Genomic DNA, 26,736 nt, shown 5'->3' with positions numbered 1-26,736 from the left:
TTAATATGTCTATTTTTGCCAGCTAGTTTCTCAAAAGTAATAGCATTTTTATTATTTGCTGTTAAAAGAATTTAAAAACTGATACCAGGCTTTAGTTTGCAAAATGAATTCAGATTTGACATCCCATCATTTTCCATTTCCTTTTAATTAAAATCAAGGCTTTATGCTCCACTCTTTTCCATGCAGTGTTTTCCTTCCTATCTTTCCTATCTTAATATTGTGTTTTGAAAATGTATATTTCACACAACTAACAATATCACTCTTATGGACATATTGTAGGTATCTTTCATTCAGAAAAGCCTAGCAGACCCTGATATGATTGTGGTAATTACAATGCTGTGTAGGATTCTACAGTTAGGAAATTATCTTGCCATATAATTGGCAGAATCCGAAGCACTTGGTAGATGATCATTTTATCGTAACAGCAAATCAATCAAATCTTTATTACAATCATTTACATCAGCATAAAGAAGGTATAACAGCTAAGAAAGGCAACTGTTTCTTGTTTACAAGTTCAGAAACAGAAAATGATCCAACATTTGCTATAACGCATTTCAATTTTTCAGATTTGATTAATCATCTCTAGTTGGTTATATTTTCAGGCATTAAATGAATATTTAATGTAACATTTTTATCTGTAAACACATATTTTATTGTGAGAAGATTATGTTCCTAGTCATATAGTACAGGATTTTTCAACTGTTCAACTTATTTTATTCCTTTGTCTTCAGTTTTTCACCTGATTTTTTCAAGTGGATCAATTATCTTTATAGGAAAGGGGTTTGAGAGATCTCAATATTGGGGAGTGTTTTTAAGACAGTTTTTCTTAAGTCATTTACAACATCTCATGCTTCTTCTGGTTTCTTACTTTTGAACTGTCAGGTTGAGGGTATCTGTGAAAAAAGGGTAATGCTTGCTGTATATCTACATCTTCTGCCTACTAACCTGAATTGCATGTGAAGATGTGCTTTTGCACAAAAAACTACCCACCAGTCTCTAGCTGTCTTAACACTAATTGCACTGCTATTGCTCATCTCAGTTTGCTAACTTGTGTCTTGGCTACGGATTTACTCCAGCGCTTCCTTCACTTTACATCTGTGATTTTCTTCTGTATGAAAACATAACTTTGGGGAATTCCATTGCTGAAAATTCCCTCGTGGGTGACCTAGCACTTGGCCTATTTGCTCTAGAAGCTACTTCATCTGGTGTCCTGTCATTTTCCAGGATAGTTTGCATAAGAAGGATGATCGAATTGAGGAGCTAGAAGAAGCACTGAGAGAGAGTGTACAAATAACTGCAGAACGGGAAATGGTATTAGCTCAAGAAGAATCAGCCAGGACACAAGCTGAAAAACAGGTTTGCATGCTTATGGTCAATGGTATTGATATTTCAGGTTAACATGGATAACACAAGTAAAGGAAATATATTAAATAATGTGACGTATAATTACATTTTTTTCCCCATATATAAATCTTAGGCCTGAAAATAAGCCTTCTCAGTAATGCTATCACATTTCACTACACAAGAAGCAGACACAATCAACGTTGTTATAAGAATGTGTTAATAGGTTCTTCTTGAGCACTGTTAGACTGCGACTTTTATAGATGGCTAACAGCATGGTCTTTGTTTAGGGATGTTATTGTCCAAAATGTTTAAAAGCTTCCAGATTGGCTACTCCTGAACTAAACCACATAAATAATGTTTAAGACTGTATGGTAGAGAGAAGGAACCCAATAAATAAAGTGAAAAATATGACAGGTACAGCTAGCATGACAAATGAAGCAGGGGGAGGGGGAGGAAGGAAGGAAGATGCAGAGGGTCAGACAATTGTTTCAAAAAGTTAAAGTCCGAACCTTTTCTCTTTGCTGCAGTAAAGGCTGAAACCACAGTATACCCAAGAACATACAGGTGGAACTCCAAAAATTAGAATATTGTGCAAAAGTTAATTTATTTCAGTAATGCAACTTAAAAAGTGAAACTAATATATGAGATAGACTCATTACATGCAAAGCAAGATAGTTCAAGCCGTGATTTGTCATAATTGTGATGATTATGGCTTACAACTCATGAAAACCCCAAATCCACAATCTCAGAAAATTAGAATATTGTGAAAAGGTGCAATATTCTAGGCTCAAAATGTCCCACTCTAATCAGCTAATTAAGCCATAACACCTGCAAAGGGTTCCTGAGCCTTTAAATGGTCTCTCAGTCTGGTTCAGTAGGAATCACAATCATGGGAAAGACTGCTGACCTGACAGTTGTGCAGAAAACCATTATTGACACCCTCCCTAAGGAGGGAAAGCCTCAAAAGGTAATTGCAAAAGAAGTTGGATGTTCCCAAAGTGCTGTATTAAAGCACATTAATAGAAAGTTATGTGGAAGGGGAAAGTGTGGAAGAAAAAGGTGCACAAGCAGCAGGGACGACTGCAGCCTGGAGAGGATTGTCAGGAAAAGGCCATTCAAAAGTGTTGGGGACACTTTTGAATGGCCTGAGGAGGAGCTAGGAGCCACTCCGCAAGGAGTGGACTGAGGCTGGAATCAGTGCATCAAGAGCCACCACACACAGACGGATCCTGGACACGGGCTTCAAATGTCGTATTCCTCTTGTCAAGCCGCTCCTGAACAACAAACAACGTCAGAAGCATCTTATCTGGGCTAAAGGAAAAACAGACCTGGTCTGTTGCTCAGTGGTCCAAAGTCCCCTTTTCTGATGAGAGCAACTTTTGCATCTCATTTGGAAACCAAGGACTCAGAGTATGGCGGAAGAATGGAGTGGCACATACTGCAAGATGCTTCAAGTCCAGTGTGAAGTTTCCACAGTCTGTGTTGATATGGGGAGCCATGTCATCTGCTGGTGTTGGTCCACTGTGCTTCATTAAGTCTAGGGTCAACACAGCCATCTACCAGGAGATTTTGGAGCACTTCATGCTTTCTTCCACAGACAAGCTTTATGGGGATGCTGACTTCATTTTCCAGCAGGACTTGGCACCTGCCCACACTGACAAAAGGACCAAAACGTGGTTCAATGACCGTGGGATTACTGTGCCAGCAAACTCGCCTGACCTGAACCCCATAGAGAATCTATGGGGCATTGCCAAGAGAAAGATGAGAGACATGAGACCTACCAATGCAGAAGAGCTGAAGGCCGCTATTGAAGCATCCTGGTCTTCCATAACACCTAAGCAGTGCCACACGCTGATAGCTTCCATGCCACGCCACATTGAGGCAGTAATTGCTACAAAGGGGGCCCAAACCAAGTACTGAGTAACATATGCATGCTTATACTTTTCAGAGCTCCGATATTGTTCTATGTACAATCTTTGTTTTCTTGATTGAATGTAATATTCTAATTTTCTGAGATGGTGGATTTGGGGTTTTCATGAGCTGTAAGCCATAATCATCACAATTATGACAAATCACGGCTTGAACTATCTTGCTTTGCATGTAATGAGTCTATCTCATATATTAGTTTCACCTTTTAAATTGCGTTACTGAAATAAATGAACTTCTGCACAACATTCTAATTTTTCGAGTTTCACTTGTAGTAGATCTTAAGAATGGTTATGAGGTCAGATCCCCTTCATAAATACGTTGTTTGAATATACTTTTTTTCAAAAACTGTAGCTATCAGCTATCAAAATAAATCTCACAAAGGGCATTTTTCCACATATAAATAGAATATTGTATTCAAAGAAGAAATGAGGTTTTTTTGCTTTAGTCTTGACCCCCCACCCCCGAAATGAAACTGTAATCCAAAGAGGATGAGGTCAGCAACTTTCCTTGCTAGCAGCTGTGTTTTGGGCCAGCTGCAGTTTTCAGGTCATCTTTGAAAGTAGCGCCCGTGTGGTATCTCTTTGTGTTGCTGAAGGTTTTGCTTGCTATGACATTCACCTACTGCTCCAGCAGGAGTCATAGGTCCAAGAAGTACCCCTGATCACCCACTGGCTCTTTCTGGGGAAGTTCAACCCCATGAAGAACTAGCGATTGAAGTTCCATGGAATTAGAGAATTTCTGTACTAATGAAAGCCGTTTTATTTCGCCAGTTTCCAAGTACTGGTCTGGACTTCCTGCTCATTGCCTCTTTGGCCTGGAGACATGGTATAAAGTTAGGAATCATTGGCATATTGATGCTCCTGAAGCATACTAATGTTAACGAAGCCAAAGGGACAGATGATTTCTTCCAGTAATTTCACGTAGTTGTTAAATAAGGTAGAAGAGAATGAATACCCTGAAATAAGGAGTAGATGTGACCTTTCCTTCCCCGAAAAGATGTTTTTCAAGAAGGAATGAATCTTCTGCAAAACAGTATTTCCAGTCCCCAGCCCATACAGACATTTCAGAACAATACTATGGGCATTTGGATTGAATGTGCAACATGAAATAGGCATGCATTGTTGCTGTATCCCAATGTTCTTAGAGATATAGTCAGGTCTGTGTGTTTTTATGTGTGTACTGACACATATATCAGTGTATGTATACAACACATACGAATGCAGTTAGGTTTTTTCCCACCAAGGTCATCTATTCCTACTTACAGTAGTTAGTTAGTGTGTGTGTGTGTGTGTGTGTAAACAAGTCATTCTGAAGGCCTCTAATAGCTTAGAAATAATGAGCAATTTCCATAAATGATTAGAAAGTGAAGTTGTGAAGTTAGTGTCCTTCTAAAACTAACCCCACCCTTTCTTGATGCTCAACCCTACAGAAACCTTTGTCCCACAAAGTCCTCAGTTCTTCAGAGCACATGTGAGTGATTTCCCATCATCATCTTATCTAGAGAGGTCCCAAGGAACTGATCTTCTCACTGGTTCCTTGGTCTCTGCTGCAGTCATTGGCCCTGCTTTTATGGAGCCATCTTTAGTTTGCCATACATCTTCCAGAAGCCCCTGAAAAACATTTTCTTTAAACGTGATTATTTGTTATCAGTACCTTATTTGTTTTTGTTTTTTTGTTTTTTTAAAACATGAGAATTTTTGCTATAGAGGATTAGAAAAGAGACATGAAATAATATTTCTGAATAGAATAGAATTCTTTATTGGCCAAGTGTGATTGGAATTTGTCTCTGGTGCAGATGCCCTCTGTGTACATAAAAGAAAAATAAAATAAAATAATTCATCAAGAATCATATGGTACAACACTTAAGGATAGTCATAGGTTACTAATAAGCAATCAAATCATACTAAAAAACAAATAAAACAATATAAATTATAAAGATGCAAGCAACATGGTTATAGTCATAAGTGGGAAGAGATAGGTACTAAGAAGGATGAGAAGAATAACAGTAGTACAGTGTTAGTGAACTTTTTGACAGTGTTGTGGGAATTAATTGTTAAATTCAGTGATGGCATTCGGAGGAAAACTGTCCTTGTGTCTAGTTGTTCTTGTGTGCGGTGCCCTATAGCATTGTTTTGAGGGTAGAAGTTGGAACAATTTATGTCCAGGATGTGAGGGCTCTGTAGATATTTTCACAGCCCTCTTTTTGACTTGTGCAGTATACAGGTCCTTAATGGAAAGCAGGTTGATTCAATGGAAGAATGTTGATGTGCATTTAGGACTCTTTTTCTATAAATATAGCCATAAAACGTGAGAGCTCATCTTCTTTGCTTTTCTGGAAAAATGGAGACCTTGTCCACAAAAGACTTTAGCAAATTTATAACTCTTCAGTTTTCTCTTCTTCATGCTATGCTACTTTAAAAAAGCTCTTGACAGCACATTCAAATTGATATGGTTGACAACACATCAGGAATAACTTAAACAACTGCAACATTTTTCATGAGTTTTGCATCAAAAGTCTAGTTTTTATATTAAAGATTCTTCTAACAACTTTACTTTGAATAAGTCACAATGTAAAATTAGCTGTTTAAAAAATTGCCTTCAAACCTATATTCACTATTTCATTCTTCAGTGTTTAAATCAGTGTTGACCTTTCATCACAGTTCTATTTAAATTTTGTTCATAGATATTTTTTTTTAATTATCTTCTGATACAACTCTGTCCCAAAGTTTATCTAACCAAAGTGCTCCCATAGGTTAATCTATTACATATGTTTCCTCTGTCCACCGTGTACTATAGCACTGAGTAAATTCAAATGGTGTTATCAAATTATCATTGATATGTAAATTAATCATCTGATGCAAAAGGGGAGTCTACTGGCTCAGACATGGGTGAATTCTCTGGAGGAGAAGACAGTAAAGAACAGGAAGTGAACAGAGACGTCTAGAGCATTCTTCATATATATATTTTTGAGATATGTTCCAACAAATTAGGCAGACGGTGAGATTGGAATTAGTTTTTGAGATGTGTTCTGCTGTTTTTGGGGGGTGTTTTTGGTCTTTAAGGCTGTTGGTTTTTTTACTGATATTAAATTGATTTAGATCTCTAAATCAAATTTTAGAAGGACTAGTGCAAATTAAGAATAGAAAACCTTTTAAAGCTGTACAATAGCCTTTCGGCTTACCAACAAACCCATAAATCCAGCTATCACCTTCATTTCAAGTTTCTGACTTTCATAGAGGAATTATTTTTATTTAAGTAAATGTTTCAATGCTATAAGTTAAATCAAGCAGCTGCTTCAGTTAAACAGACAGTTTTATTTAAGTAGAGGCCCACATGCAGGGAGAGATAGAGACCTTCTTATTGGTTGTAGTAGTATTTAGTGCCAGTTTATTGTCTTTTTCAGTTTTTTTAATCCCTTCTTTTTTCCATTGCTTAACAAGCTGCAACTTCTATTTCTTCTCTTCAGGTCTGGAAAGGTAGATAGATTTGAAGAATGGTTTTTGGTTGTTTTTTTCTGTGATGGAAATATTTTAGGGTATTTTTTCCCCCTGATTCATGCTATAGCTTTGCCACCATATTATGCTATTTGAACAATCACATTGAGTCAGGGATGAGATTCAGCCGGTTTGGACTGGTTCAGGTGAACCAGATGCTAATTTTGCATCTGGTTTGTCGAACCGGTAGTTGGAAGGACTCTCTGGCCCTGTCCTGCCCCTCCCAGGAGTCTCCACACACCCCGTTCAAGTCTCCGGAGGGCCTCCGGAGCCAAGGGGAGAACATTTTTGCCCTCCCAGAGGCTCAAGGAAAGCCTCCGGAGCCCGGGAAGGGTGAAAATGCCCACCCCCGGTGGTATAGGAGGCTGAGTAAGCCACATCCCCCACGGCTATGCCCACCCAACAACTAGGCAGAGAACCGATTACTATAATTTTTCAAACCCACCCCTGCATTGAAAATTCTGCACACGGAGAATAAAATTCTCTCTTGTTGAGCTCTTTGAGGTAGTTCAGAAAAGAAACCAAAACCACGAGTACTACTAATACTACATTTATTGTAAGATTACATTAATATAATCTTGGAAAGCTCTTTTTTCCCCATCGCCTGTCTTTCCTTTCCAGAGAACTAAGGAAGGTCCCTTCTGAGATGCTTTCTTCACCACCATTCCTTCTGCAAGCTGAGCTATGTCTTGTCAGACTTGGCTGCGGCTCTTCTTCCTGTCTCCCAAGCCCATTATAGCATGTCTCTTCTTAAATAAAACTCTTAAGAAGTTAGGAAATGTATCTGGTTGAGGTTGCAATAAATATCACATTGAGTCTGTAGGCCCCAAAGATTAGTTTCAGTAGCCAAGTCAAACAATCTGTTTCCAAACAATGAAACATACATTGAAAAAGAGCATCATCTTCCACTCTCAAAAATATTTTCATAATAAAAAGCTTTTTTCAACTTTTCCAGATATTTATACATTTAGCATTTTTTTCCCATAAGAGTCTTTGTCTATCTAAAAAAAATGTTGGATATTTGTGGATTTGCATCGTTAGTTCTGTCCATATGACTTCTACTGCATTACCTGGAAGCAGGTAATGATTGACCTTAAAACACATAACTGATATTACAACGTAAACGTGTAACAGTATATTTTATGTATTTTATTTTATCCAAAGGAATATAATTTGATAATACAGTATTTCAGAATATTCTCAATTTCTGTGTCTTTAGTGGTCCATTTTTATTAAAAAGAGTTTCAACACTTGAATCTTAAATCCAGAAGACTGGATTTTTGAATATATCCAGATACACTTATTACTCCGAAGGAATTGCATTAGATGTTACATAATATTAAGCATATGGAAGAGAGCGTTTGGGAGTTTTTTTGTCAGTTATGCTAAAAGTATCTCATTTCTATATTGCTTCCATGAAGTGTTGGTAACTTGATGTCCTATAGATTAATGTATTTTGCAGGGTTTGTTGAATACTCAATATATGTGGTTTTCCTTTTTAAACCAATGTATAAACATCTTCTACTTCTGCTGTTAACAAATGCTTTATCGTCCAAGAGATAATATTTCAGCATGCTCTGCTTCTTATTGTTGAATAATTGCCATAATCTGAAACTGAGGTTTGTCTACTACCGGGATATGTTAAAGTTTGAGAGATGGCCAGAAGAGAAAACAAATACTTAGCATTGGGCTCTGAGGTTTGCAAATCTTAGTCACTCATAGAACTGTTAGCAATTTTATGGGAAAATATTTTCACCAATCATTTTAAAGAAGAGAGATCTGACTTGGATAAATTTTATTTTCACTTCTATTATGGTTATAATTATAGTTCCATTCTGAACGGCTCAAGGTTAACTTAGTCTTTCATCCTTCCAAGTTGGGTAAAACAAGGACCCAGATTGTTGGGGGCAATATGCTGGCACTATAAGCCTCTTAGATTATGAATAGGTATGTAAGTCTATTGCTGTATTTTGAGAGGGAGTTCTATTGAATATACTTGGTACTCATATTTTCTTTCCCTTTCCCTGTGACTGCCCCTCAAATCTATTTAAAAAAGAAATCCATCTAGGGCACATTTGGAGGACTACAGGAAGCCAGAGGAGGCAGGATTTAAGTCAACCATGTTACAGTTATATGTTCTATAGTTTGAGTGTTTTACTGGTATTGTAAGACACCCATAGTTGTGTTTTAAAATGGGTGCCATACAAATCTTTTTAACATTGAATAAATAAGAAAGTAAGTAAGTAAATAAATAAATAAATAAATAAATAAATTATTAGCATGTATTCCACTAATGACATGATATTGTTACACCTAGCAATATAATTTGGCAATTCAATTATAAATTTCTGGCCTGCAGATCCAATTTAACTTGCCTTTTCTACCCACTTGTGAGGTTTTTCATGAATGATCCTCCTTTTATTCATTTTCCAGGAAAGTGAGGGCATAGACAAACAAGACAGCTTGAGAGCCGTTGCTTGAGTGTGCTGCAATAATGGTTCTCATTTCATTCCATCTTTGTCTTTCCCAATAGGACAGGGGTGTCAGACTCAAGGCCTGGGGGCCGTATCTTGCCCACAGGTTGCTTAGATATGCCCTGTGGGGCTGCCCTGGAACCAGCAAAGGATCAGCCTGCAGTGCCTTTGTCAGCAAAAACTCAGTTTCTGTATATATCTTTTATTTCATTTTCATTTTCATTTTATACAATCACTTATATACTGTGCATAAAAAAAAGAAAAAAGGAAAAAAAAACCCAACATAACACTTCATTCCCCCATACACCCTCTCTTCTCCCCCTCCAACTTTCCTTTCACCCCTCCAGCATTCCCCTCTTCTACTTCCCTACCCCCTCAGACATCTCCCCCTCCCTCCATTTCACCCTCCTTACATTCCCTCTCACTCCCTCTTTACTTCTCCCTTCTCTTTCCCTCTTCTCCTCACTTTGGTGTATCCATACAATTCAATTTGTTTTTTACAATAAAAATAGAAAAAGAAAAAAAAGAAAAAAAAAGAAAAACGAGCCGCAGTACACAAGTGAATTCTTATTGTTCTAAAGATTGAAACTGTAATTCCACCCTCCCCCCTCCCCCCTATAATCCCCCCTCCCTAACCCCCTTACGGCTTCGCAGGTCCCATGCCCGGCATAATTCTTTAACAAGCATTTGAGTATAATAAGGCCAGCTAACTTTAAAATTAAAAAAATAAGATAAAAGTAAAGCCAAAAAGAAAAAGGAAAAATAGTAGAAAATAAGAAATAAAAAAACAAAAACAAAAAAAAAAAAACACCCACACTCACACACAAAAAGAAGAAAAAAACAAAAAGGGTCAATAAACCCACTACGTTAACACAGCTTCCCATTATCTGTAAATCTTAAACAATGTGACTCATTCCAAATTTCGATTATTTTGCTACTTGCAGGGTTTCAAACTGTATTAGAGCCAGGTAAGTTGATCAATTAGAATTCCCCAACTAAAAGTCTCCTTGCTTTGTCTATCTATTCAGACCTTTAATTTATCTCTTTTTTATCCAAATATCCAAACCTTTCTATAACACCATTAAACTCAAATACTTCTTTCATTTTTCATTTCCAACACCTCCCTTTCTATCCTTACCCACCTCCACATATAAATTTTTTACCTTCCACCCTGCCTTTATCCATATCCACATATATATTTTATCCACATTCATTGCTCCTCCCATGTTTACTCCACTTTCCTGAAGATTCTCCGACCAATCTTTCTTAACTTTATATTGATATAGCAACTCAAACAAACATCAGCTTGCGTTCTAGCCCCAGGTAATCTAATTAAACTTTCGCTGCCCTTCCCTCTCCCACGCACCTCCCAACTCCGTTCGTCCCAAACCGCAACTCAAAAAGATCACAATTTCCGCTCTCCTCGCCTAAGAAAATAGTTCATGCACAATTTGAGTTAGAGTTCAGACAAAACTTCTGTACAATATATGTCCACAATCAGCAACGCTTCTTTCAGTCTCCATGTCTCATCATCGATATGCCACTTTTCCATTTTATCCCAGACGGAAATCATAAAACTTTAAAAACATCGCTTAGTCTTTATTCTTTAGTCTTCTGCCCTTCCGGAAGAGAAAAACAACACCCTCCGCCTTGTAGCCACGTGTCTCGCTGTTTGTCTTCTCCTTCTCCTTGTCTCTCCCCAGATCCGGATGAATCAGGAAGTCCCGCCTTCAGGGTCTCGTAGTAAAATTTTCGGGCTTCACAGACGGAGTTAATGCGGTGTTTTTGGTTGCCAAATGTAACTGTAATACCAGCTGGGACTTCCCATTTGTATGGAATCTGAGAGTTTCTGAGTTCTTCGGTTAAGAAAGCGTACTGTCTTCTTGTTCTTAATATTTGAAATGGTATCTCTTTAAAAACAATCAAGTCCTCCCCATCAATTATCAACCTCTTTCCGTAAAGCCTCTGTATTATCTCATTTCTAGATTCCCTTGTAGTAAAGTATATTATTATGTCCCTCGGAAGCTGTCGCTGTTTTGCTACCCAGGAATTCTGGCGGTAAATTCTTTGAATCTGCCAATCAAAGTTAAGTCCCGGACTTCCCACCAAGCGACTGAAAGCCTCAAAGAATGTCTGTTTCAAATTCTCCTGTTGGTTTTCACGCAGTCCTCTAACTCGTATAGCAAAGGCAGTCTTGTTATAATTTATCATGACAAGTTCTTTTTGGGCAGATTCAATTTCCTGTTCTAACGTTTGAATTTTTGATATCAGATTAAGGTTAGTTTCTTCCAAAAGTTCCAATTTGTCCTCCGTTTCAGCAATATAATCTGTCATGACTGTCATTAGCAAAAACTCAGTTTCTGGAGCTCCATTTTCACTGGCAGAGGGTTGCAGGAGCTTGTCGCAGCCAAAAATGGAGCTCGTGGCGGTGGTGGGCAGCACTCCTGAGCTCCATTTTTGCTGGCAGAGATTGGAGGAAGCTGTCACAACTGAAAACTGAGCCCAGGAGCCTATTTTTGCTTGCAGGCGCCCCCAACACGAGTGTTGAGCTGGCCACGCCCACCCTGGTCCCCCGAGGTCAGATATAGCCCTGATGTGGCCCTCAATGAAATCGAGTTTGACAACCCTGCAATAGGAGATGGTATTTCACCAGAACTGTTGTGTCACGTTGCTGTCTGCAATGTGATATTAACGAGGAAGAATTTGAGGGGTATCTCTGGTTCTATCCTATTGAAATCATCCAGGCTCTAGGAAGAGGCTTGATAAATAAATTTGCCTCTGAGTAAAACTTCTTCCATAACTACCTTTCTTTTATTGGTTTTAGGTTTAGTTAAATAAGGAAGGGGTTGTCTTCTTGTCCTGTTTCTGATTTCTTCAGACTAACATGTGCTGGTATCTTTCTCCTTTAGCAATCTACTCTTCCTTGCAATTTATTTTGAACTTTATCAGATATTCTTTCTTGATGGTCCAGCGAAGTGCAAGATGGTTCAAGAGCTAATAGATCAATAAGATGTCCACTGCCTTTAATCAAACCATGGAGATAAGCAAAATGGAATAGAGTTCCAGCATAAACACAAAACTTTTCAATTAGTTACAGAACAACCTTCACTTCATATTAACTAAATCTTTGCTCTGAGTGAGAAAGATCTATTCAAATATTCTGAATGTGCATAAGAGAATTATTTTAATGTATTTGAGAATGTGTTAGTACAGTTTTGTTGAAATGCTGAAATTAGGAACAGTGGCTTTGTAATTAAAAAATTGTAATGTAACTTTTCTCTACATTTTAATGAAGATAGGGCATAAAAGATTTATTATCAGTGATTATAAATTAAAACCCAATAGTGAATAGACATATGTGTAATAAAGAAGTGCTGCCTGTAATTTATAATAGTATCAATATATGTTATTTTAAGCTAACTGTGTTATTTCAACAGGGATAAGTTGACCATTTGCAATATTTTTGTTCCATCACGCTATAACTCTGGTGAATGGCAAATATTGTTTCATAATCACATACTTTCTCTCTTCTTCCTCTTTATCATTCTTAAATTCCTTAGGTAGAAGAGTTGATGATGGCTATGGAGAAAGTAAAACAAGAACTGGAATCTATGAAAGCAAAGCTGTCCTCTACTCAGCAGTCTCTGGCTGAGAAGGAAACCCATTTAACCAACTTGCGGGCTGAACGGAGGAAGCATTTGGAGGAGGTGCTAGAGATGAAGTATGTCTTTGTTTCTCTTAATATTTCATTCTGATATCTCCTTTAAGGATCATTGGTTAACTCCTGTTCACGTTATTCATTTTAAAAATTTACTTAAATAGCTGTTGTCTTCAATTGTAATGACCTTTTTATAAGTGGAGTTATGTATAAAAAAATAGAGGATATCCTGATAGAAATATATTTTTTTCATCCCTGTGCCACATGCATTCTTATACATAGATAGTGTTTTTTGAATTAGTCCTTATCTGAAATTTGAAATTACAATAGGTTATTGGGGTGGATGTGTATACATACTATTTTTAGGAGAAAAATATAGTAATTGAAAAAAGAATGAAAAGAATAAAAAGGAAAAGGAAAAGTAGAAATACAATGCAAGAGAAAATGAATGTTTAAAGAAGTGACTTCCAACTTTCATAAACAGATTTAACAACTCTTTACTGCCTCTCAGTTTACAAAGATTTATTTCTTCATCCCATATCCCAACTGTCATTTATAAGCAAATGCATAAAACATCTTTTTAATTCTTGGGTCAGCAGAAGGTCCATTAAGGTTTTCCAGAAGTAAGATATCTTCTTTTAACTTTAACAAAATAAACCAACTTTATATTATTTTCTTTGACTTCTAATAGTCTTAATCTCTAGCTTGTACAAAAATCATTGTCCAGATTCCTATTTACCAATGGCATCTCTCTTGTCTGGATTTAATTTTTGCATATTCACTTTCATACAGACTATTTTTAAACTGAATGCATTAGTCAAGAATGCTGTTTACGTCCTTGGAATTAGATGGTAAGGAACAGTAGGACGGAGACTTGTATATCGCTCTAAAATGCTTTACAGCACTCTCTTGAGTGATCTACAATATCAGCATATTGCTTCTAATAGTCTGGGTCCACATTTTACAATCTCGGAAGAATGGAAGGCTGAATCAATCTTAAGGCAGTCAGGATACTGATAACACACTTTCAAAACCTTAAGTCAAACTCCATTAGTTTTACATAGATATTAAATATGGGGAGAAGATAGAATGGGATATGAATGGGATTTCTTTAAAAATCTCAGTAACAATTGCATTTTCCCCCATCTCAATGTATCTTTTTTAACTTCATACCATACCTTGACTTAGTTATTTTGAAACACTGTACAATTCAAATTAGTCAAATAACACCCAAATATTTAACTTTTTTTTACTTTAAAACCATTTTTTTTGTTTTCATCAGATTGTCTTGATCTTGTGTAGTCATTTTTACCAACATCTTTGCTTTTCATTTATTAATCTTAAAACTTGTTAGTGCACAAAATCTTTCAATTTTTTTTATCATAGACTTGATCTCTTTCAGAGGGTCTTGTAAAATCAACTCTAAATCATCAACAAAGACTCTGAATTTCAAAGCCTAATTTTTAATTTTTAGATCCACTATCTTCTCATCTTGTCTAATATCTATTCAAAATTTCAAGAACCAAAATAAACAAAAAAGGGGACAGAAGACAACCTTGTCTTGTCCCCCTCTGGATAAAACAGGGTTTAGTCAAATCACCATTAAACCCCATTTGATATATACACTAGTTGATTCCTTGAATAAAATTCTCATTAAAGTCCATATTTTCCAATGCTTTGAAGAGAAATTGCCAGTTCAAATTGTTCATAATTTTCTCAGCATCTGAGATTAGAGCAGTTTGTTTTAATATTCCATGTACTTTATACTCCTCTTTTAATACACTGTTTTTTCCATGTGGTCGACAAAAAACAATTTCTGAAAAACGTGACTAGTGGTTATGTTATAGAGGTATTTTTTTAACATGAGTGTATCTCATTATGTTTTGAATTCCAACATCCCTGAGAATAATCCTTTAGGGAAAAAATGTGCTATGCTATCTAAATGAGCCATGACAGTTTTGGAAGGAAGACCAACTGCTGAAAATAGGACCAGGTGGTGATTTTAAAGGGCTTGTTCCAGTCAACAATTGCTCAAGGTGTTAATGATGTTGAAAAAGGAGATTCTTTCTGTTGTTCATTTCTTAAGATTTTGCTACTACTGTACTCGTGTTTCCATCCCGTCTTGAGAGTCAACTCTTCATACCACTGCCACTCTTCCTGAGTTTGTTTACAGAGGGGGTGTTATGAACAGTTAGATGGTGCGGTAAAAATTTGGTTCTCATTCTAAGGCAACCCCAGAAAAATCTAGTACATCAATTCCAGTTGCAGGTTGTGGAGAATAAAACCTGTCTTATATTGTTTTAATTGAGTTAAAAGCTAAATATTTATAGTGGGATGGAGGACCCCCACTCAGGAAGCTCTTTAATCAGAACAGATGTCTGAATTCCAGTCAGCTATACACAACTTTGGAGTCATTTTTCCTCTCGTATTATTAGATTATAAAATGCCTATAGAAATGTTGTTGGGGGGAGAAAAAAAATCTCATGTCCTTTTGGAATGCTACATATGGTGCTGTTGCTGGAAGGCTCAGAGATACATTCTGGATGAGCAGAAGCTTTATTCTTTGTTTAATTTTTGCAAGAAAAAAAAGAGAGTTTTGCATAGGTGTTACTTGTCTGGAACACAGAAACTAATAAATGGCATCAACTAACTGAATAATAAGATAGTGCCAAGGACCAGATTTGAAGACTGTAAAACTGGGATTCAGAGCATCGGTGGGTGTGCCCCATAGCCCTTCTCAGGGTCATTTGAAAGCAGCTGCGTCTTCTCCTGGCCTCCCACAACTGCCTTCCCTTTGAATTCAAATTGCTATGCAGCCCTGTATGTCTGCTAGATATTTTTGTTTGTTTCTAAATATGTCTTCTCTAGCAGCTTGATCATAATGTGAAATTCTTACTCAGCTTCATAGGTGGCAAGGAGAGGGTTGAAGGAGTACTGAAAAAGAGAAATTTAATTGTTGCCTAATCCTACTTTTTATGCATCCAAGTGTTAATTATATTACTTGGAATATACTTTGAGTATATTATATTACTTGGAATAACCTCAGTAAAACTTGAAGCATTGGAGGAGGGATCACACAATTTTGTAGCTCCTGCTCAAACATGTAAATTTAGAATTTGGTCCTCCTGAGCAAATTAATGTTGTGCTATTTTTTTTTCCATTCCCTTCACCTACTTTCTAGCTGAAGGAGGCCTGAACAAGAGTTCAGCTATCACAAGAAGTTTCTCAGATGGAGCCATATTTTCCAAGAGGCAAAGCAGATATCTTTTAATTAATATTTTACTGAGGTTATTAGATCATTAGAAAAAGGAACAGACCCTGAGCAAAAGGCAGATGAAGCAATAATAAATGAATATTATTATTTTATGGGATACAACTTTCTGAAGGCTTAATTATTTTGATGCTAGGTTTAGAAGGGAATCAAAATTGTCCAAGAAAAATTTGATAGTAACCTACATAGGTCACTCTATCACTGGATAGAGTGACAGTGAATCAAACTTACACTACTATTTATATACTGTAAATTGGTAAGGGGTGCGAGTGCCCTGACAATAACATGGCGACGCCCCTTTGACAACACTTCATTTTCAGTAACACAGTAAAGTGTCTCTCAATATTGAGTTAGACTTCTCAGTTTTTAGAATCAACTGAAGATTTATTTTTTTAACCTAGATTTTGAATGTTTGTTGGCGTGACAGTAACAGCTATGGATGAATTACTGTTCTTGCTTTCTTGCATAATGTTTAACCATCATATGCTTTCATTGTTTTAATTTATTTCTACTCCAGCTTTGAAATTATTATAATGAAAATTTGAGTTATGCACTTCCTAAATAAGTAAAAAATGGTTCATTTAAAGAAACTGTCTGGCTAATGCTAGCAAAAAAAGTATAAAACGCAAATGACGCATGTTCAGAGCCAAGGCATTTGGCGTTTGAACTCTTCAGTAACGTTCCATAGAATGTGGATTAATTTCTTCTGTCTGATCCAAAGACCGTAGATCAGAAGAACATTCCACTGTAGGCCAGCTTTCCATTCAGGTTATGTGTGAACTTTTAAGTGCCAGGATCAAAGTTTGCCACTGCTGGTTGCTGTAATCTGGCTTACTAGCTGCTCCAGCATTTCAGTGTAGCTAATGAACTACAACCGGTTGTGCTGTGGTTTGTTGTATCTATCATCCAAAACATGGAATTCTGCGGAGTTTTTTATGTGTGTTTGGAACAGCAAGCCTGGGAGCTGTGCCTGGGTGCAGGAGGGAATAGCGTTTGTGGTTGTAGCCACATAAACCACCAAACTGCATTCCTACATTGAGAAGCAATAATATTCCAGTTTCTGGAGCCTAAAGACAATATTGCTGCCCATTTCAGGTGATACTAATAAAGGAGGACATTTGTAATTCAAGGTTGAAATGAGGGATCCTTGGTGCCCTCTGAGCTTGCTTGTTTTCTTGTATATTACCCAAAGTAGGTAATATCATCAGTGTTACTAAGGAGTGCAGTTTGCTGTCAGTTTATATTATAGTGCCTTGCCTGTCAGTGTTAGTGGGAGTGATCTTAGATACTTTTTTATTGGGCTGTTTGCTTCTTTGGCAGTTTTTTGATTGAAGTATTGTTTACTTGATTGCTAGTCTAATGTTAACCTTGGATATCTATGCTGATCTGGGTTGCTGATTGCTGGTGGCAAGGTGCTTCGGTCTTTTTGTTCCTTTTTGGGGTGGCTGGATGATAGTGTATTTTGCATAGTCTATAGATGTTGTTACTAGAGATGCAGTGGCCCAGTGGCTAAGACGTTGAGCTTGTCGATCAGAAAGGTTGGCAGTTTGGCAGTTCGAATCCCTAGCACTGCGTAACAGAGTGAGCTCCTGTTATTTGTCCCAGCTTCTGCCAATCTAGCAGTTCGAAAGCATGTAAAAATGGAAGTAGAAAAATAGGGACCACCTTTGGTGGGAAGGTAAGAGCGTTCCATGTACCTTCAGCGTTTAATCATGCCAGCCACATAACCACGGAGATGTCTTCAGGCAGCGCTGGCTCTTTGGCTTTGAAATGGAGATAAGCACCTCCCCCTAGAGTTGGAAAGACTAGCACATCGTGCGAGGAGAACCTTTATCTTATAGATGTTGTTAATGTCCATATTATACAAACATGGATTTTTAGGTCATTCACAATATGTTCTTCTAATAGTGCTTCCAATACAGGTTTCAATTTTTGTTTGTCTTTTACTTGAGAACCTTTGATTGGTTCTGGCATCTTAAGCTACTTCAAGATTTTTTAAGAGAAGTGAGATGCAGATATTGTAAATACATACATAAAAATTGCCAGAATTGTTTCCAACTCTTTTACAGAATCTTATCATAAAATGCTGCAAATGCAGAAGATTATGTTACTTATTCCAGATGTTGTTGTTTTTTATAGACACTTTCACAAAAGAGATCTAAATGCAGTATTATTTTTGATTGTTTTATGAAGTCTGAAAATTTATGGACAGGCCTTCAGGTATCCTTGAGAGAACCTACTGTTGGAAGAAATGTCCATCTGGGTTCAGTTCCAAGTGGAGAAAATGACACTGGATTCATGGAAGTTGCTTGGAAAGATGGTTTTTAATGGTGGACAGGACCACATGGTTTGAGGTCCTGGGGGAAAAAGGGGGATCACATGCCTTGAAGATCTTAAGGGAAAAAAGGAAAGAGATGCTGAGAGAGCCTGAATTTTATACCTTCTTTTGGGCCCCACCTTGGAGCTTCCTGTTCCTTTGTAAGAAATGTATTCTGATTGGTGGTCAGACTCCCAGGGAGTGGGGGCCTTAGCTAACTTTGTAAGCTGTCTGTCTCCCAGGCTTTGTTGAGCCTTGCTGGGTGATGTAATCTTCTCGGGTGCCATGTGGTGAGATGAGTAGAGGGCTAATCCTATCATGCCCTGAGGGTCATGTCTTAACCCCATCACCCTGGAGCTGGGGGGGGGGGCAGGGAGCTGCAGAAGCCGCTTAGTTATTAAAAACATGTTTATCCTTTTCTCATCCAGGGAAATATAATATTCTGCCTTTTTAATATTTCCTAAAATATTTCATTTTTCTAGGAGATGGGTGGGTGCTAACTTCCTACACTACCAAATGCCAAGGTTCCCTCTGGCTATTACAATGCATGAACAAAATCAGTATTATAAAAATGACTCTGTATTTCATTACATGCTTTTGAAAATCACTTATAGCAAAGAGCTAGTCTTTTCTCTTCCCTGTTTTGTTTTCCTCTGTGCAACAACTGGATGATTACTATGAAGCTTTCCTTACATCACATTTCTTCAATTGCTGACAGTTTCCTTCAGAGGCCTTTCAAAAGAGATTTTGTACAATATACAGCAGCTAAAAGATAGGCTAGCTGTACTTTACTGCATGCTTCCTTACCTTTTTGCAAATGTTCTCATGTTTACTTGTGGTCCAATTTAATCAAAAGGAAAAATTGCAAATTACCTTGGACTTTTGGCTGCATTTTTTTGAGGAAGTACAACATAAGCATGTAAATTTAAGCTCACATCAAACTCGTGCACATTTATGTAAGGACACCACAGCAGTTCCATATATTCCACGTTCAGATGTCTTCACTCACAACTAAAATGGTCATAATACTTTAGGACTTCCATAGGTAAAGGTAAATGTTCCCCTCGCACATATGTGCTAGTCGTTCCCAACTCTAGGGAACGGTGCTCATCTCCATTTCAAAGCCGAAGAACCAGCGCTGTCCAAAGACGTCTTCATCTGTGGTCATGTGGCTGGCATGACTAAACGCCGAAGGGACACGGAACGCTGTTATCTTCCCACCAAAGATGGTTCCTTTTTTTCCACTTGCATTTTTACATGCTTTCGAACTGCTAGGTTGGTGGAAGCTGGTACAAGTAACGGGAGCTCACTCTGTTATGCGGCACTAGGGATTTGAACCATCGAACTGCCGACCTTTCTGATTGAGAAACTCAGTGTCTTAGCCACTGAGCCACCGCATCCCTATGGACTTCCATAGGCTTTGTGTAATTATACCAGAGCCATACGTTTCCTTTTTATTAAAGAAAAACTACCTGTTCCTCAGGGTGTCATTCCTTTTCTCATAAATGTTCATAGCACTTACTAGCATATATAAATTGTTAGTGTGCTACATATTTCATTAAGTATAGACCCAGAATTTCCAAATAAAATTAATCTCCTGTGTTAAGGCTTGTCATTATTGATTTAATATAGAATTACAATAAATACTAGCTTTTAGTAGTTGCCAATTCTATGCAGGAGATATAGTCTAGTTGAAACTGGAAAGAGAGAAATCTCAAAGTTTGTTTTATACATATACATAGCTTGTTTTGTGTTGTTTTTTTTAAATGAGCAAATTTTCAAGAAAAACCACACCATACGCCATATCAAAATTAGCTTGCAATCTGTTTTGAATCATATATTAAGTCTAGAAAAATTAAGTCTTCTAATTGATATCTATTTTTCCTTGGATTCTTTAAAAATATGGTACTGTAGTTGATACAGATTTTGTAAAACAGAGGAAGATTAAGCCTCTTTAATAGGACTCCACAGAAGTCATAACGGATGATCTTTAAAAAGTTAAAACTAATACATTTGAATATATTTATTTATGACTGTGTATGCCACGCACAATCACTAGGACTGGGGTAGGATACAGGGCAGGGGGGGCAACTAACTTCATGGCAGTGGTGGGTTATGACTGGTATTGTTCCGGTACGGTGTTCCGGAGGTCCCGCCCGCGCTCCTTACCTGTATTTGAGCTGTTTGAGGCTTACGCGGACAGAGCGTACGGTGCCTGCACGACACTCCGCTGAGCAGCTGGAGCATTGCGGGCGGTAAGTACGCATATGCGTGTGTGCTGCACGCATTCATGTGGTGGACGCCTGGCACTGCTTAATGGGCAGCATACTCCATTGCATGTTAGGAATAAATAATAGATATTGATAAATTTTAAGAGAAAGATAAAAACTAATCCAAATTATTACAAAGTAATTAAAAACAAAAATAAAAGAGAAAGCTACAAATGCAATTAAAAGAAAAATAGAAAAGAAAGAATAAAAAAGACAAAGTACCATCCAAACTTATTTTCAGAAGTTATAAGTAGTTATAAATTTAACTCTCACTGTGTGATTACAACAAAACTCTGGTTTTACTATAATATATACTATAATAGACTGTAAGATATTCATCAATGCTATATTTTTTTTCTGTTTTACACAAATAGTTCACAAGAGGTTTTCAGTCGTCAAATAAACATAGATCCTGTCTTTCCTCTAATCAAAGAACCCAATTCAGCCTTCTCAGCAAGTTCTAGTCTTCACCGAACTTTCCCCCATTGTGAGAATTGCTGAGTCTTTCTATCTTTCCACATTCAATATATCTGGTTACTATTTATTTTATTTTGTTTATCAAACATGTACAAGGTAACAGGTATAAGTATGAACATAAACATGAACAAAGGAAGTAGATGCAGATAAGTGAAGACAGTAAGATAGGGACAGTAGGCACAATGGTGCATATGTCCCCTTTAAGGACCTCTTAAGAACAGGGTGAGGTCCACGGTAGACAATTTGAGGTTGAAGCTGTGGGGATTTGAGGATGTAACAATGGAGTCAGGTAGAGCATTCCAGATGTTGACCACTCTGTTGCTGAAGTCATATTTTCTGCAGTTGAGTTGCAGCGGTTTACCTTGAGTTTGTATCGATTGTTTGCCTGTGTATTATTGTGATTGAAGCTGAAGTAGTCGTTCACAGGTAGGATGTTGTAGCAGACAATTTTGTGTACTAAGCTTAAGTCCGACTGCAGGCGGCATAGTTCCAGGTTTGTCCAAGGCCAAAATTTCAAGTCTGGTGGCATAAGGAATTCTATTGTGAGCAGAGGAGTGGAGTACTCTTCTCATGAAATACCTCTGGACCTGCTCAATTTTATTAATGTCCAATATACAGTGTGGATTCCAGGCGGATGAGCTGTATTCAAGAATTGGTCTGGCAAAGGTTTTGTATGCCCTAGTTAGCAGTACAATGTTACCAGAGAAGAAGCTTCACAAAATTAGGTTAACAACTCTTAATGCCTTTTGGGCAATGCTGTTACAGTGAGCTCTGGGGCTCATATACAAAAACAAAGAAGTTCCATTATATTTTTTTCCAAATCTTTGTCCATCAGTTAATGGACTTAATTGCATGTAACTCTTTAAAATCCTCTGAATTAGACATATAAAAACTATTTAATTTTCACAGGAAAATTGACAAACTGAATAAGAAAAACAGAGAAGTCTAAATTGACTTCTTTGATCAGAGAAAAGACAAAATGGTGAGAATAGGTGCTAATCAAATTTTATTGTTGTTGTTCAGAACAAATTTTTAAATTTTCCTCTGCATGCAATCACTTTTGTGATCAGATGCATGCTGATATCTGCTGGCTTAACCAGCAAAATACATGTGTCATATATTTATAATGAAAGAAATGTGAAATACTTATGAAACCTTTCATTTCAGCTTACTTTCAATTAAAAAAATGATCTCTGGAAAAGCTGCAAGATAGTTTTATCTTGATACAATTTTAAAGAATCTTGAATACTTTGCCTTAATTCTGAAAATAATAATCTTATTTAGGAAATGTCATAGAAATTTTGCAGGCAAAAAAAAATCATTCGCTCATGCTTTCGTTCAAGATTGAAGATCTTGGCTGAGAATATTTGTGCTTTCCGTTCTATACGTTTATGTGCCTAAATAAAATTTTTGAAGTGAATATGTGTTCGATGTACTCATCGCCATCTGTTTCCCCTGTCTTCAAAGAGGTGGTCTAAAGGACTGAGTTAGAATTAGAGGCTGCGGAAAGAGAATAGTTTAACCACTGGCATCTTCACAAACTGCACACAAAATGTGCTAATTTGGAGGTCTTGGCTTTGAAAATGTAGAGCTGGTTTGGGGTATAATTTCGTAGCCTTCGTGTCAAATGAGGCATGAAACAAACGGGCAAAAAAACGGTAATGTCGCCAATGCAGCTCATTCTGTATTTTCTGTAGACAAGTTGTCAATGAACTGTACAGCTTCAAGAACATTGGGCTTAATCAGAACTGCAGTCAAGCAATATTCAACACCTGCAAGGCAGAGTAAATGGCTCAGTGTCAAACTAAAAGTATAATAAAATCCTGTAACTGTATTTAAATCAGCAATGCTGATTTACAAAGAGCCCCGAATCTCCCATATATGGTTAATCGAGTAGCTCTATGTATATGGCTTAGATATTTCACTGTATGATAATGTTGACCGCTGTAGTTTACCATTCCTTTGCAACATGGAGTGTGTAAAGTACCGGTAATACATCATTTGTGTAAAAAAAACCTTAGATTTACAGTCAGCATATTTTGAAAATCATTCTTGGCTGATAATTTGTTCTTCCTTGAGAGAACAGTCACAGTGTCTGATAATCCCACCAGAATACTTGTAGCTTGCTTAATGGAAGTTGGCTGCATATTGTTATTCTAAAAATGTATACCTGAAACATGAAGGCCACTTAAAGAAGAGATTCACAGAATCAATTTTTAAAAAATAACCTGCTTTTGGGCACTATTACCATCACCACCCTGATACTGATTCCTCACCGCTCAGAGAAAATAATTGTATTTTGAAAAAAAATCCCATAAATTCCAATACAATATGTTCAGAAATGAGATGTGACCCTAGCCTATACTTTAAAAACTCTTAAACTTAAAATATGTCAAAACATTTTAATCAAAGATAAGACAAAAACTAGCAGAAGAGTGTTACTGGATCTCTTTTTTTCCAGTTCTGAATCAATTGGCATCTGTTTGGAAGGTTGTTATTTGTCCAGTTCTGTCTATGTTCCTATGCATCAAAACTGTTTCCTTCTTCTTCTTTTTTTACACAAATATGACCATGACCATACATGTATGCGCCATGCTATAGGAATATACTTCCTATTCTGCAGGAATGGTCAATTTAAAGAAAGGTATGGGAAAATTTAAACTCAGCCTGTTTATTTTCTAATGCATATCCAAGCAAAAAAGTTTCAAGATTTAAAAACTGTGCAGGAAGTGATTCATCACAATGCTGTATGCATACAGAACATTATTCTGTTAAATCTGGAATTATATGTTGCAGATTCATCAACAGTGTTCTTAAAAGATATAAGAACATTGTTTGTTTATTTATTAAAAATTATTAAGAGCGACTCTAGGTGGTGTATAATAATCAATAAAGCCACAAATATAAAAATACAAAAACCCACATGGAAAAATAAATATTACATCAAACCCAGCAAATAAGAGAAGAATGGCCAACCCAACAATGGAGCCATCAAAGCATGTCTTTGGTTCCCAGGAGCCTCAGGCCTGATAATATAACCAGATCTTGAGGGACTTCCGAATATCAAAAGGCATGGAGCTAATCTAATCTTGGGAGTAGGTCCCTTGGCAGAGAAGGCATGTCTCCCTGGGCTCCCCAAATGTAGGTCCCTAATCCATTTACAGTAATCAATTCAGCTATCGCCCCCTTTAGAATGAATGTCTTTGGAACAGAATTGACTTCCTAGTTCTGGGTCTATTATGCTGCTGGGGATTGAAAATAAAAATTTCCTACTGTCCAAGAAAACAAAATGTTTTAGGGTGGAGTGATTCATCATGGCATGTAAGCTCTTGGTTTCCTTTGATGTTGAGCTTTTATTTTAGCCAGTCTTAAAATTATAGCCCTCTGTTTTAAAGAGAGGTATAAAACCAGGGTGGTATTCTAGTATTTTAAGTGACAGGAATGTGGAAATAGATAATGATCTGCAGAATAACTGTAGAATTGGCTGATTGCTTATAAGTGTTTGGTATGATTTTATCATCTCCATTTTTATTGGCAACATGTACTTTTTAGGTTTTCAGATACGTCATCTAATTCTTTATTGGCCAAGTGAAATTGGACACACAAGGAATTTGTCTTTGATGCATATGCTCTCATTGTACATAAAAGAAAAGATACATTCATCATAAATCATAAGGTACAACCCTTAATGATAGTTATACTAGGAAACTGTATAAATCGGAAGGATACAAGCAACAAAGTTACAGTCATAAGTGGAAGGAGATGGGTGATAGGAACAATGAAAAGACTAATAGTAATAGTAATGCAGACTTAGTGAATAGTTTGACAGTGTTGAGGCAATTATTTGTTTAGCAGAGTGATGGCCTTCGGGGAAAAAATTTCCTTGTGTCTAATTGTTCTGGTGTGCAGTGCTCTATAGCGTCATTTTGAGGGTAGAAGTTGAAACAATTTATGTCCAGGATGTGAGGGGTCTGTAGATATTTTCACAGCCCTCTTTTTGACTTGTGCAGTATACAAGTCCTCAATGGAAGGCAGGTTGGTAGTAATTGTTTTTCCTGCAGTTATAATTATCCTCTGAAGTCTGTGTCTGTCTTATTGGGTTGCTGAACCAAACCAGACAATTATAGAGGTGCAGATGACAGACTCAATAATTCCTTTTGTAGAACTGAATCAGCAGCTCCTTAGGCAGTTTGAGCTTCCTGAGTTGGCGCAGAAAGAACAGTCTTTGTTGTGCTTTTTTGATGATGTTTTTGATGTTAAGTGTCCATTTTAGGTCTTGAAATATGATAAGTATCGAACTATGAACTATCAAGATATGAAAAGTAATTGAACTATAATGAGTATCAAGTATTTTCATCTAATTGGTCTTGGTCCCTACAGAAAATATGCTTAGACTTCTTAAGTGGATTATTTAAACTATCAGTTTCTATCATAATCTTTGTTTTATTTCTGCTGAGAATACATACACAGACAGATTTCATATATGCACCAGAGGAAAAATTGGCAAAGGAAATTTAGAACAAGCATACTAGATTAGGAATACTTTCCTTTTCTGCCTCTCTCTTTCTGGGTATTTGTGTGTGTATAAATGTAAGTGTAAGCGAACCTCTCGGCTTTGGACATCAGAAATTGGATAAAAAAGTTAGAGCAATTCTATCAGAGAAAAGAAAAACACTAAGACAGTTCAAGGAATCTGATTACAGTCCATGGTTACAACTGGGTGGAATTGGCAAGTAGGAGGCAGGGTGATGACTCTGTTAGTAACAGTATCACTTTTGGAAAAAAAAAACACCTCTAATGTGGTTACTTGCTTCTTGGCAAGAAGCCACTGCCTGTTCTTAATTTCCCTTTTTGCTTAATTTGCTCCTTGAATTTCACATTTTCCTAACTCCCATTTAGTCTTCTCCACTTCTGTAATGTATGTTTGGGATTATTATTTTTTTGTAGCAATGTTCGTTTGGGGAGGGGTTTTGTTGTTTGTTATGGACAGCCATGCTTTATTACATAGCAGGCAGATAGATAGATAGTTAGATAGATAGTTAGACAGACAGACAGACAGACAGACATTTTCCTTTCCTTGTGGAACATAAATAGAACTCCCTACCAAAGAACAACCCTGTGAGTAGGTTTGGCTAAAAAGGTAGGTTCACCCAGAATCAATATGTGAGTATCAATCACTGAGGATGAACTTGCATTTTGGTCTCCCCAGTCTTAGCCAGCAGTGATTATGCTCTTCCTAAATGAGAGTCTGTATTAGAAGGGGAAAATGATCTGGGCCATCATGGCTCTAGTATGCAATACTTTCAGCCCTTTTCTGTATTTAACATTTACATTATTTTCAATCCATCCTCTCTTAAAAGATAAAAGAGGTGGGGACTCAGAAACAAAACTTCCGAGTAGCTGCCCTGGCCTTTTGGAAAAAACTCTCTCTCTCCCAAGATCAATGCTATCTTTCAGAAAGTTATAAAGTTTTGGCTTTTCCAACAAACATTTGGGGGCTAA

General features: G+C 37.0%; 1 protein-coding gene across 1 annotated transcript in view; it reads left to right on the top strand.

Annotated features, from left to right (window-relative positions):
- The window catches only part of LOC116511381 (ELKS/Rab6-interacting/CAST family member 1-like), a 92,000-nt gene that overhangs the window by 5,057 nt on the left and 60,207 nt on the right, over positions 1-26,736 (top strand). Inside the window, exons 2-3 of the mRNA XM_032221356.1 lie at positions 1,225-1,356; positions 12,802-12,962. Of these exons, the coding sequence (XP_032077247.1) occupies positions 1,225-1,356; positions 12,802-12,962 (293 nt within the window). The remainder of the gene's footprint in view (positions 1-1,224; positions 1,357-12,801; positions 12,963-26,736) is intronic.

The sequence above is a fragment of the Thamnophis elegans genome, chromosome 7 (assembly GCF_009769535.1).
Source record: "Thamnophis elegans isolate rThaEle1 chromosome 7, rThaEle1.pri, whole genome shotgun sequence".
In the NCBI taxonomy this organism is placed as follows: domain Eukaryota; kingdom Metazoa; phylum Chordata; class Lepidosauria; order Squamata; family Colubridae; genus Thamnophis; species Thamnophis elegans.
The sequence above is the reverse complement of the archived record's forward strand: the minus strand, read 5'-3'. Positions and strand labels throughout refer to the sequence as shown.